The sequence below is a fragment of the Neovison vison genome, chromosome 6, assembly GCF_020171115.1.
Source record: "Neovison vison isolate M4711 chromosome 6, ASM_NN_V1, whole genome shotgun sequence".
NCBI classification, from domain to species: Eukaryota; Metazoa; Chordata; class Mammalia; order Carnivora; family Mustelidae; genus Neogale; species Neogale vison.
The window spans coordinates 206,332,792-206,345,683 of record NC_058096.1 but is presented as its reverse complement, the minus strand read 5'-3'; the positions used below and the strand labels follow the sequence as shown (position 1 = coordinate 206,345,683).

The 12,892-nt window shown below is 51.6% G+C and overlaps 2 protein-coding genes across 8 annotated transcripts in view; both read right to left on the bottom strand.

Annotated features, from left to right (window-relative positions):
* Positions 1-7,270: 7,270 nt before the first annotated feature.
* On the bottom strand, positions 7,271-9,259 carry TMEM89 (transmembrane protein 89). Its single transcript, XM_044253625.1, has 2 exons — positions 7,809-9,259; positions 7,271-7,461 (listed from the first exon to the last, which is right to left on the bottom strand). The coding sequence occupies exons 1-2, from the start codon at positions 8,199-8,201 to the stop codon at positions 7,276-7,278; spliced, it is 579 nt and encodes a 192-aa protein (XP_044109560.1). The 5' UTR covers positions 8,202-9,259; the 3' UTR covers positions 7,271-7,275.
* Positions 9,260-9,396: 137 nt separating this feature from the next.
* Positions 9,397-12,892, bottom strand: part of LOC122909450 (cadherin EGF LAG seven-pass G-type receptor 3-like) — a 36,389-nt gene continuing 32,893 nt past the window's right edge. For all 7 annotated transcript variants that reach the window (XM_044253623.1, XM_044253617.1, XM_044253621.1 and 4 more), the window contains 7 exons: positions 12,137-12,229; positions 11,950-12,048; positions 11,444-11,536; positions 10,578-10,754; positions 10,334-10,388; positions 9,920-10,056; positions 9,397-9,685 (listed from right to left, as the gene is read on the bottom strand). In XM_044253623.1, coding sequence (XP_044109558.1) covers positions 9,671-9,685; positions 9,920-10,056; positions 10,334-10,388; positions 10,578-10,754; positions 11,444-11,536; positions 11,950-12,048; positions 12,137-12,229 — 669 coding nt within the window. In that variant the 3' untranslated portion in view covers positions 9,397-9,670. The remainder of the gene's footprint in view (positions 9,686-9,919; positions 10,057-10,333; positions 10,389-10,577; positions 10,755-11,443; positions 11,537-11,949; positions 12,049-12,136; positions 12,230-12,892) is intronic.

The window sequence follows — 12,892 nt, the reverse complement described above, 5'->3', positions numbered from 1 at the left end:
ATTCCATCCAGGATACAACGTTACATTTAGTTGTCATGTCTCCTTCGGCGCCTCTTGCCTCTGAAGCAACCTCCTCCAGTGACCACCACACTTCCCCCAAGAGCTCACTGCATGCACTTCCTCTCCTCCCATTCTCTCCCAGAGCCACTTCAGTCCAGTCCTCACATCACTCCTCCAAGTGCACACCTGTCATGGTAACCAGTGAGCTTCATGTTGCTTGGCCTCCTTTAGCATAATTAGCCACTTCCTCCTCCTCTGAGCTTCATCCCTTATCCACCTTCAGGTTCCCACACTCTGCTGTTCTTGTCTCACCACCCTGGAGCTGGTTCTTCTTCACCTCCCAATCTTAATACAGCCCAGGGCTCAGTCCTGGCTACCTCTTCCCTTTCCGATCAAAATTTGCTCTCTGGTTATCTCACCCAGCCTCATGGCTTATGTGCTCTCTGTGCATACAACGGCTCCTCTATTCCTACCATGTACTCACCACCTCCCCTAGAGGGCCAACGTCTCAATCAAACATGTCTAACACTAAACTCTTCACTCTCCCAAACCTATTCCTCCCACAGTTGCCTTCAACAGTAAATGACACCTCCATTAACCCAGTTGCTCAGACTAAAAATCTAGGACCCAATCTTGTTGACTCCTCTCTCAAAATTCACAACCAACCCTTTAGTAAATTCTGTTCCAAATAATTTCTTTTTTTTTTTAAAGATTTTATTTATTTATTTATTTGACAGACACAGATCACAAGTAGACAGAGAGGCAGGCAGAGAGAGAGAAGCAGGCCCCCTGCTGAGCAGAGAGCCTGATGCGGGACTCGATCCCAGGACTCTGGGATCATGACCTGAGCTGAAGGCAGAGGATTTAACCCACTGAGCCACCCAGGCGCCCCCCAAATAATTTCTATATCCAGTCTTCTCCAACCCCTTCCCCCATCCCCACAACTACCTTAGGGTGAGAAGGGAAGGACAATTATAAAACCAGGAAGTGCGTGATGTTGTAGAAGTCCTGGGGAAGTATGTGTTTCAAGAGTTTGGTCAAAAAAGGAAATGTTTACTAAAAGCAGCAGCCATTTGCAATGACTTGGCAAGAGTCTTTGATGATTCACTGATCTTTGGAATTTCTTGGTATATGGAATGAGGTGAAGTAAAAATATCCTTTCCCCCCTAACTGAATTATTAAGTAACTTTATGCCCAACGTGGGGCTTGAACTCATGACCCCCAGATCAAGAGTCATATGCTCTACCGACTGGGCCAGCCAGGTGCCCCTCTAACAGCATTTCTTTCTTTCTTTCTTTCTTTTTTTTTTTTTTAAGATTTTATTTATTTATTTATTTATTCTAAAGATTTTACTTATTTATATGAGAGAAAGAGAGGTCACAAGTAGGCAGAGAGGCTGGCAGAGAAAGAGGAAGCAGGCTCCCTGCTGAGCAAGGCGCCACATGCAGGCCTTGATCGCAGGACCCTGAGATCATGACCTGAGCTGAAGGCAAAGGCTTAACCCATTGAGCCACCCAGGCACCTTAACAGCATTTCTTGTCCAGACCTTCTTTCTCTATCCATCTCCATCCATATCCCCTTTATTACCCACCCCAGGGATTCTCAAACCTGTAAGCAGGTCTGTGTGGGCTGCCTGAGAAGGCTGTGGCACTAACCTTACTCTTCTTTTTCAATATTTATTTGCTATACTCATCAATTTATTATTTTAGGCTTTTATTTTTATTTATTATTTATTTATTTATTTTTAAAAGATTTTATTTATTTATTTGACAGACCGAGATCACAAGTAGGCAGAGAGGCAGGCAGAGAGAGAGGAGGAAGCAGGCCCCCCATGGAGCAGAAAGCACCATGCGGGGCTTGATCCCAGGACTCTGGGATCATGACCTGGGCTGAAGGCAGAGGCTTTAATCCACTGAGCCACCCAGGCGCCCCTGTTTTAGGCTTTTTTCATGTTTTTTTAAATTCGATTTTATTTTTTAAAAGATTTATTTTAGAGAGAGAGCGCAAGAGCATAGGGAAAGGGACAGAGGGACAGAAAGAGAATCCTGCAGCAGACTCTCTGATTGAGCAGGACTCAATCCCAGGAGCCTGAGAACAGGACCTGAGCCAAAAATCAAAAGTCAGCCTCTTAACTGACTGAGTGAGCCATCCAGGCGCACCTGTTGTTTTTTTTTTTTAATTTTAGATTTAAACTGTGCTAATATTTAGATTTAAATTGTGCTAATATTTACATAAAATTTAGTATCTTAACTATCATTAAGTGTACAATTCAGAGGCATTGGTTACATTCAAAATACTGTACCACCACCATCATTATTTCTAGAACTTTGTCATCATCCAAAACAGAAACTATACCTATTAAGCAATAATTTACTATTTCCTCCTTCCTCCAGCCCCTGGTAATCTCAATTCTGCCTTCTCTTTCTATAAATTTGGTTATTTTAAATATCTTGTAGAGATAGGATTATACAGTATTTATTGTTAAAAACAAGAGGCCCGAAATAGAGTCGTTTATGCTAAGCCTCAAACCACCAAACCAAACTTTGTAGTTGTCTGTACTCATGTTTTTCACCAGATTTGAGGGGGGAGTTGACCATAATTTATTCAAATCTTTTCTTCTGCCCTTTTCTCTCTTCTCTGTTCGGAACTCCCCCTCTACATAGGTTGTTCTGCTTGATGATACTCGACAGGAACTGCACATTTTTTCTTCATTTTTCTTTCTGACCCTCAGACTGGATAATTCCATCTGTCTTACCATCAAGTCCATTGATCCTTTCTTCTACCTGTTCTAGTCTGTTGTTGAACCCTTCTTGTTCTCCATTTCCATTATTGTAGTCTTTAGCTCCAGTGTTGAGAATTTTCTCTTTATTGATATTCAAATTTTATTCAGATGTTGTTTTTCTGATTTCCTTTGGCTCTTTGTCCATGGTTCCCTTTCACAAATAATTCCACTGCCTGGGCTTAAGGATGTTTTCTGTCAAGTTCTCCCCCCCGCCCCCACCCTGTGAATGGGCCATAATTTCCCATTTCTTTGCATGTTGCATAATATTTTGTAGAGAACTGGACATTCTGAGTATGGCATGTGGTAATCCTGGAAATCGAATTCTCTCACTCTTCAGGGAATCCTGATTTCAGTTCATGGAGGGGGTGGAGCTGTCTGTTTATGACCTTTCTATACTGTTTTTACAAAGTGTATATTCCTTGTTATGTGCAATTGCTGAAGTTTCTATTCTATTTTCACTTTGGGCAGCCAGTGGCCTGACAAAGATTTCCTTAAATGTCCTGCTCCCAAAGGGAAGGTGGGATGGGAGGGTGGGGGAGTGAGGTCTACTTAAATCTCCTGTGCCTGGGAAGCTGCCTCAGCATGGGGTGAAAACAGGGAAATTCACTGAAGTGGGTTTTTTTTAAGATTTTATTTATTTATTTGACAGACAGAGGTCACAAGTAGGCAGAGAGGCAGGCAGAGAGAGAGAGAGAGGAGGAAGCAGGCTCCCTGCTGAGCAGAGAGCCCATGCAGGGCTTGATCCCAGGACCCTGGGATCATGACCTTAGCTGAAGACAGAGGCTTTAACCCACTGAGCCACCCAGGCGCCCCATGAATTGAAGTTTTCATCAAACTCTCCCTTGCATGCTGCAAATGTTCAACTAGACTTCAGGGTTCCAAAGACCTGCCACGTAGTCTCTGCAAGTTCAGTAATTATTTTGGTGGAGAGAAGGATTCCTGGAGAATCTTATTCTGCTATCTTTTGTGATGTCACACCCTGTTCTAAACTATTTATAAGAATAGTCTGTTGTCAGCCTAAAAGAAAAGCATGGATTGATTAGAAGTGTATCAATGCCAATGATTTGGGGGACAGTTGGCAGAGAGTTTCTGGTATCAATATCCTGGTTCTGTTTTAATCTTTTCCTCTCAATCTTCCTCCCTCCTCTTGCATTTTACCATAAATAACAAGAGCTGAGGCTGTGTTTTCCATTTTACTTGGAAATCTCTTCTATTTAATGTCCATGTTCATCATTTACTAGTTGTTTTCCACCCACCAACAATTCCACTAAGCTCTCTACAGCTACTTAGCCTCCTGTTTCCTCCTGGTCTCTAGTAACATGTTCCTTGTTTCCTTCTGAGCCCTCATGGGCAGCAGTTTTAAAGTCAAGAGATTTCCGCTAATGGTTGAAGGCGGTTTGGGCTTTTTCCATTATGCTCCTTGACCTTCCTCCAGGTTTTCCTCACTGCTCAATTCCAAAGCCGTTCCCATATTTTTAGAGTTTGCTACAGTAGTACTTTGCTCTTGATACCAATATCAGTATTAGTTTTCTATTGCTCTCATAACAAATTACTTGGAACTCTGACTCAGAATACAAATTTGTTACCTCACCATTCTCTAGGCTCAAAGTCCATCATGGATCTCATTAAGTTAAAATCAAGGCATCAGGAGGGCTGTGTTCCTTTCTGGAGGTTCTAAGAGAGAATTGTGTGTCCTTGATCATTTGTGTTGTTGGCAGGATTTAGATCCTGGTAGTTGTAGGTCTGAGGTTCCGGTTTTTCTTGCTGGCTATCTCTGGAGGGTCATTCTCAACTTCCAGAGGTCACCTGAATTCCTTGGATTTTTGGATGGTGGAAGATCCTTTCTACCATCTTCAAAAACAGGAACAGAGGATCAAGTACATCTCACAATTTAAATCTGACCCAGTCATCTGCCCTCTTTGTCACTTTTAAAGGCTCATGTGATTACATTAGGCCCAAGAAAATAATCCAGAATAATCTCTCTACCCGAAGGTCTTTGACCTTAATTCCATCCACCAAGTTCTTTTTGCCATGTACTGTAACATAGCTGCAGATCCCATGGCCCTCTTGAGGGGCCATTATTCTGCCCAACATGCCCTCACTAGGAGGTACTGACCCCTCCTACTCCCCAGCCTGCTCCTTCTTACTCTCCAGAGCTCCTTTTTCCACAGAAATTCTGACCATCTTCTAGTTCCTGGATAAGGCCAAGGTCCGTCCCCACCCTCTTACCAGACTTGTCATTCTGACTGGGGCACTGTCCCCTACTCTAGTCACCTCACTCTTCAGGTGCCCACAGTTGGCCCACGTCTCCTCCACCTGATAGGCCAGCACACCTCTCTGCAGACTGCTTTTTCTGAACTGGTTTCACCACCGCCGCCCTCCCATTTGTGAGTATGTAAAGTGAGCTCTTTCTGTTTGGGACCTCACTGGATCCCGGTATCCGCAATGGAACTGGCAAACAGTGGGTGCTCACTGAACCTTGTAGAACGTAGAGATGGCCCTAACAAGAGGCTGATGAATCCTAAGCTTCAATGCCCTTCTCTTCCAGGCCTTGGGAAGACTCCCAGTAGTGTGTCCGTAAGGGCAAGTCTTTTTTTTTTTTTCCAAAGATTTTATTTTTTGGAGACAGAGCACAAGTGGGGAGAGGACCAGAAGGAGAGGGAGAAGCAAACTCCCTCCTCAGCAGGGAGCCCGATGTGGAGCTCAATCTTAGGACTCAGAGACTACGTCCTGAGCTGAAGGCAGATGCTTAACCAAATGAGCCACCCAAACACCGCAACTTTTTTTTTTTTTTAACACTCGCAAAATGAAGATATTCTAACTGCATTCAGTTAGAACCTCTGTCTTTTCCCACTCAACCCCTCCACCCTACCTCTCCTCTTTTAGGGGACACGGAAGAAGTATAATTTTGGGGGTTCAGGCAAGAGGAAGGTGGGTTGGCTATTGTCCCAGCAAGACTCCAAGAGGGAGATTAGGATGTTTACCAGGGTATCTAGGTATCTAAGGGAAGGAGGGAAAGGGTTGGACCAAGGACAAAAACTAACTGTGATGAGGCGCTTCTATAGCTGAGCTAGACCCACTTGCCGGTCTGCCTTCTCAGTGGCTGGCAGCAGCAGGCTGGGATCTGAGGGCCACAGCTCCAAGTCAAACTCAGGGACACACTTGGTTTGGGTTTAGAGGGACCCAATGTGGTTTGCTCCACTCCTGCGTGTGGTTAACTAATTGTTCCTGTCCTGGTACGGGAGGCCCCCAGGAACCTTCCTGCCAGATCAGAGCTCCTGGTCAGGACAGAAATACAGGATCCTATCGCATTTACAACCTAGGTGCCCCCACAGTGCCCAGCACTAGAAAAATTGTGGGCCACGAAAAGAAAACAAGTTTTGAAAGGTCTGTGGAGCCCGAAGCCCATTCTGGAGAAACTCCTCCAGATTCCACAGCTTCTATATGAAGGCAAGTTGACGACCGTTTTCCAAATTTGAAAACCACCCAGACCGTTGATGAGACATCATCAATAACAGGTTAGGAGAGGAATTTTCTAAATGATCAAAAATTAAAACACAAATGCCAATCAACCACGTTAGAAGGAAGACAGTTCTTTTTCTGTTTTCTGTAGAGAGTATGTCCCCCCCTATGTCAAGCCCCTCATCCAAATGGAGGTTTTCAGAGTCGGCAGCCGGAGGTTCAGAAGAACACACAGTCCAGAAACACATCCGGACATCACCACAAGCACATCATTGGTCTGGATTTTGCATTGTAAGGTCAAGTCTTTAACATTTGTAATCTCTCGTTTCTTTCCTCATGTGAATGCACCTGTTTCTATTTTTGAATATTCTTTTTCTAAAACAGACCTTCAACACACACACAGGTCTCAGTACCCACTCGGCCTGGGTTGTCTGCGGTGGAAGGGAGGGAAGAGGGGGTAAAGTTCAGCCCTCATTCCACTTCCAGGGGACTTAGGGCAGGGGCTACGCAGGCGCCAGACCATGTTTGGGGCTGCCACAAGGATGAAGGCAGCCAGGGCTCACCCTCCAACCACTGTCTGCCCCCCTACCCAGCTCTCTGCATCACCAGCTGGGAGCCCTCATTGACTCAGCCAGGTTGTCACTTCATCTGGGAAGCCCTCCATGGACTACCCGAGTCTGCCCTGATGGTCAAGTCTTGTCCCATCACACTAGGGCCCCTGAGGAGCCCCAGAGGAACAGCTGGATTTGTGGGCGAGACCTTAGGGTAGAGGGGTCTGTTGGTAGGGGCAATGGAGCAGTGTGAGCCCATTCCATCTTCCCACCCATCCTGGACACAGAGGCCTCCAGTCTGCTGGCTGCAGAAGGAGAAAGGGGACACAGGGACCAGGCAGGCCCGTAGAGGAGACACACACAGACACACACAGACACACACACACACACACACACACACACACACACACAGAGGCCTGAGGCTGGCCCAGAGCCTTAGGCCATCCTCAGGTCATCAGGCAAAGGGAGGCATATGTTGGGTCACCCACTCTGGGCAGATATCCCCTTTATTGAGGTCTTCTGTTGGGTGGATATACGCTGCAGGTGTCCCTCAATATGGACCAGGAGGGAATCCAGCATGTGCAGGACCCCAAGCAGCAGGGCGCGGTCTGAGATGGGGGTCCGCCGTTTCCAGGGTCCACTCGGGCTAGTGGTCACCTGTGGATGCTGAGGAAGGACCAAGAAGCAGGAGTTAAGAGCAGGGGGTTAGGGTGGGGGTGTGGGGAGGGGCAGCAATGAGACGGGGGAGAAGGGGATGGGAAGGGAGACGGTGATGGAGGGTCAGCGAGGGTCTGCCGTGGGCTAGGGTGGTCCCAGGGGGCTGGATGAGGGAAAGGGATAGTAAACGGGTGGACAGATGGGGGCAGAGTACTGGCCACAGGGAATGGTCAAGGGCTGATGGGTATGGGCCAGCGTAGGGGCCATGGGCTGTGAGCCAAGGGGGAGAGAACGTGAGCTCACAGGGTGGGAGCGGAGGCAGGAGGCTGCGGAGGACCAAGCAGCACTGTACTCACCTCGGACTTGGTGGCCTGGGAGCGCCGCCGCTGCAGCACCGCGCGGCCCATCATCAGCATCATGGTGGTGGTGATGGTGACCCCAGCCACGGGGTAGAGGCGGTTCATCCCCAGGCCCATCCAGTGACCGGCACAGCCCAGGCTACCCCCGCAACCTTCCAGGCTGTTGGGCTGGCATCCCCAGGGCTGAAGGTCCAGCCCCACCTGGTACCACAGGGGCCGAGACCAGGCCTGGGAGGGAGCCGGCATGGCCAGCAGCGGCAGCAGTAGCAGGAAGGACGGTGCGAGCGGCATGGCGGCGCCAAATGCCCGGATAGAACCCGGGTGCCTGGCAACGGGCAAACACCCCTCCCCCTCCCCCAGCAGCGAGCTGTGGGTTCCAGCAGGATCCATGACCTTTCAGGAGGGGCAGCCTGGCCAGGCAACACTGTTCCCTTAGCCTCCCTCCTGTGACCCTGCTGGGCAACACAGTCCCTCCTCTCTTGCATGACGCCGTTTTGTTCCTTCAAAGTCATTCTAACAATGTGCAAGTTCTTATTTGAGGTCTGTCTGACCTCCGTTCTAGTCCAGAAGTTTCCCTTACCCAGTATTTGCGAAGCGCACCACAAGCCAGGCACCGTTTCTGAGGCCGGGACATGGCGTGTCAGAGTGGATTAAGAAGCCCTGACTTCCTGGCCTGTGGTTCTGGGGGGTGGGGCGGGGCAGATGATTCATGAACACAGAGCAGGATGCCGCCACCACACACGATAAACACTGAGCTGGACAAGGGGCACTTTGGTGACAGGAAGGTCAATGCGGCCTCTGTCCACTGGCCCAGCACTGAGCAGGGCGCCTGGGCAGTACCTGCGGAAGGCAGAGCTCCCGGGCTCTGAGCAGGGAACACTGGCCTTGTTATGAGCATCCCTTGGCACGGCCTCATCTAATACTCACCAAGCAACCCACGATGTGGGAATGGTGACATGACCATCCCAGCTATTCCACCACGGAGACCCAGAAGATTCTAGCCGCCCCTCCCCACCCCTCATTCAGGGCTTCAGCTCTCCCAGAGGAAGGCCCACGGCCGCCCACTGGGCGACATGCCCAGATGCTGACCTTTTAAGGTAGAAGTCAGCACATGCTTCTGGGTGGAGAGTGACCTGCACAGCCCGAATGACCTAATGATATGAACAGACTTTTTTCCCAAGTCAGTCAGTCCTCCACATGCTTACTTCTTGACACAGGCTAGTAGCACCTGTGGACACCTCGCTTCCCCAGCGGGTTGCTCAGCTTCACTCTCCGCCCTTCAGGGGCCACAGTCACTGGGACCATTCCTGAGCAGCAGATTCCACGGTCTTCCCGCTAAAGACACAGGCGCCGAGGGTTGTGCGTGGCTGGGGAGCGTGAACCCGGGGTGCCCCCACCCTGGCCTTGGGCCCCATAACTCTCCTTCTGGCTCTTTATTCTCCCACCTGACTCTGCCCTTCCCAAGCCTTCCCCGCAACTTCTGACTTCAGCCCACCATGTTGGGGCGTAAGAAGGGTGTCAGGAGTCAGGGCTGTGGATCACTGCCCACTCCACCAAGCCCCCACCAAGGCACAGCAGAGCCTGGTGGTAGGCAAACAGGTCTTTATTTCTGGGGCTAAAAACATGGATTTTTTCCCCAGCCCAGCCGGTGCCGGTCTGACTCCAGTGCCGCATCCCAGGCCCAGGCCTATGGCACTGAACTTGGGAATCCCAGGACCTCCATCCCTGAGCTGCGTGTGTGTGTATACGGAGGGGACTCCTGGGTGACGTCTGGAGGCAGCCCGGGGGCGGGGAGTTTCTCACAAGCGCCTGGTCACAGCCTCCAGAGGTGAGCAGTGGTAGGCAGGGCGGAGGTACCGTCAGAGTTTGGTTGTCTGAATAGGTAGAGAGGGAAGGCTCCAGTCAGTTTCCAAAACCACACAGCAGCCCCTTCCCCCAGGACAGCGACCCCTGCCCCTGGGAGCAGCTTCAGTGGAAGGCGGGAAGGGGTACCAGTGGGTCCACTGGGGACAAAGCCATTCAGAAAGGGTGTACTTCCTGGAGGTGGGGGTCAGGGTAGGGACAAGCAGTAGAGACAAAAAGAACTCAGGAGCCAGAGGCCGGCTCACCAAAACAGGGCTGGCAGGGCTGGACCTCGGGTGCTGGAGGGCAAAGAGCACAGCATCGTGGACAGAAGCAAAGAGATGCTGCTTAGTGATCGATGCATCGAAGAAGTGCCCAGCCTCAAGCTGGGAGACCACAGGAGCTGCGGGCAAGGAGTAGATCTCCCCTGACTTGCAGAACCACCAGGAACATCAAGCCCCCAAACTCAGTCACCAGAAAACCCTGACCCATTTCACCCATGACCTCTATGCCTGAGGTTACAGCTAAACCTCCAGTCACTCCTAACCCTTGACCCCTGCCTTCCAAGACCCCTCTGACCCCCAGTCTCAGAGGCTTTTCTTTGTGCTGCTCGGCAGACTCCTTGGCTAGAAGAGCCCCACTCCCTGACCATACCCCTTGTGCCGATCCCCCCCACGCACCGTGACAGGCAGCCATATACACCTCCACCTCGATCTCTCGGAAATCGCGGAAAATCTGCAGCCAAAAAAGCAGGGGCTAGACTCAGAGGGAGGCTCGAGGGCTCCAAGGAAGGACTCAGGCAGGTTGAGGTGGAGAGTTTTGAGAGGGAGCTCAGAGAGGCTCTTGGATCTAGTTTTGGGATCAGGAGGCTTGGGGGGCTTGTCCTCTCCCATGGCTCTTCTTAGGAGCACCCCAGCCCCTTACGTTCTTCAGGCTCTTGATGCACACAGTGTCCACGAAGGAGAGGGCGCCCAGGTCCAGGACGAGGCTGTGGAAGTGTGGCTGAGGCAGGCCCAGGGCCTTCAGTGTGGACCCGTTTGCGGCCTTGGCATCTTCTTGACCGCTGGCTGTTGTATCCTCTAGCTCATTCCCTGCGCTTGCCTGCTAGGAAACCAGACACCCTGCAAAGGCTGCCCGTGAAGGGGTGATGGCAAAGAACACGGACAGGCAAGGACCATACAGGATCAGATGTGGGACCCCGCACACAGACACCCGCCTATATGGGACGTGCAGGGCACATGTGAAAACCTGGACAAGGGGGAGCCTCTTGTATGTAAAGACAGGAGGGACACATGGGGACGCAGACTTAGAGAGCATGCAGAGATGTGCATATACTGTTCTGTTACCTCCCAGGCCCAGGCCTAGGGAGGCTTAAAAAGGTGGGGCGCTGGACGACGGTGCCCCATCCTCAGCCAGCCAGGGTGGGGCAGGTAGGGGGCACACACAGACAGCGTGGTACCCCACCTGGGTCTCTAGTTGAGCTTGGCGTCCCTTTTGATCCCATATTTTTCCCCTTAACCCCAATTCCTTCTCTCTACCCCTGAGCACAGACTATGGGGTCTTGTGGGCTCTACAAATTCAAAGTCTTTGGATAGCAGACCAGAGAGCCACAGGCAAAATCTATAGCAGATCACTAGGCCTCTCCCTATTGGGCACTGGACCCATCACAAATCCACCCCCCCCTGCCCCCGCCGGCATGACTACCTCGAACCCACGGCTTTCCCCACAGGATGCGTGGACCACTCATCTCTGCAGCTCATGGCTGCCCCCTCTCCCACCTCCAGCCTCACCCTGGCCATGGAGTCGTCCACATTGTTGCTCTCCACGTCTGTGATGATGGTGTTGACTTGGACGGAAACAGAAGTGCCCTCAGAGGAAGCAGTCTAGGCCAGGGGAGAAGGGCGACAGGAAAGAGCTGTCCCGGCTGTCATAGGACAGCCGAGCCATCCCAGTCTGGTGTCACCCCCAGGCTTTGGGCAGCTAGGCAGGCCAGGGACTAAAGCTTGGGACCCAGGGCCGCCAGTCTAGGGTCGGTGGGGTTTTGACCAGTTCCAGGAACAGCCAAGAATGAAAGAGGTGGTCCATGCTGTCACTGGCATGGGGGCAGGGAGGAAAACGAAACTCTGCCCAGAGCGCTGACCTTGGGGAGGGGGGAGCGAAGCAGGGGCCCCGGGAGGGGGCATCAGGGAGAAAGAAGGGATGAGTGAGGCTAAGAGCTCAGGAGGCCAGGAGAAAGAGCATGTGGGTTCAGCAACAGGACGGGGGGCAGGAATCCCCAGCTCGAAGGGGCTCCTGCCTGTTTCTGGAGGGTCTTCTGCATCCGTTTCAGCTTCTGCTCCTGCTTCCTGAGCCACTTCTTCTTCTTCGAGATGAGGTGGTCAACGTCCACACCGCACTAGAGACAAACAACGCGGAAGGGGATGTGGATGCTCTGGGGCGGGGAGAGACCCTCTCACACTCACCCTGGGGACCCCCGGACTCACCCTCTTCTTCAGCGCGTCGCTGTAGAGCTCAGCATTAGCGAAGTACATGGTGGCCGAGGAGCGGAAGACCTTCACGCCTGGGACCTCCCTGGCCTGGGGATGGGGCAGGGTTGGAGTGGCTGAGCCCTCCACTCTCCTGGCTGACTTGTTCTCCTCCTTCCCTCCCCCCATGTGACCCAGGGACCCCCATCACCAAGCGTCTGCTCGCTGGCCAGCAAGGGCCCAGCCTGCGGCCCCTGCCCTCCCAAGATCTTAGGCCACAAACTTGGCCGTATCACCCTAACTCCTTGTCCTGCTCCCTACCCCTCACCCTCGTCACCCAGGCCCTCAACCAGGCCTGTCAAAGCTTCCTACAGGGCACCCTGTGCCCTCCCTTCCCATCTCCCCCGACTTCTGCCAATAGCCAGGTCAGGCTCTTAGGCCGCCCCTTGGGGCTCCACTGCCCACCCTGTGATCAGTTTCTTGCATGTGCACAGAGAGACCCTCTCCGGCTCCCACTCCAACAAGGGCTCGGCACTTGGGCCTGTTAATGCATCCCACCTCCCTTTCCATCCTGCTGAGCTGCCCCCGTCCTGCCCTCCCCTCACTCTGCCTAATTATACTATACTCAGTCTCCAAGGCTCCATGTCAGCAGGAATGGGCTTGTTTTATTCCAGAACCCCACTATTAGGCATGAAGCTTCTCAGGAGGTAAATGGACAACTGGGACGTAGAACTCCACTCATCAGGTCAGCAAACAGCCTCCCCTACATCCTGA

Bases quoted from the DNA above. Each gene is read 5' to 3' on its own strand.
- TMEM89 (XM_044253625.1), bottom strand. From the start codon at position 8,201: ATGGATCCTGCTGGAACCCACAGCTCGCTGCTGGGGGAGGGGGAGGGG. The intron at 7,462-7,808 runs GTGAGTACAGTG...GTCCTTCCTCAG, and splicing joins CCCAGGCCACCAAGTCCGAG to CATCCACAGGTGACCACTAG.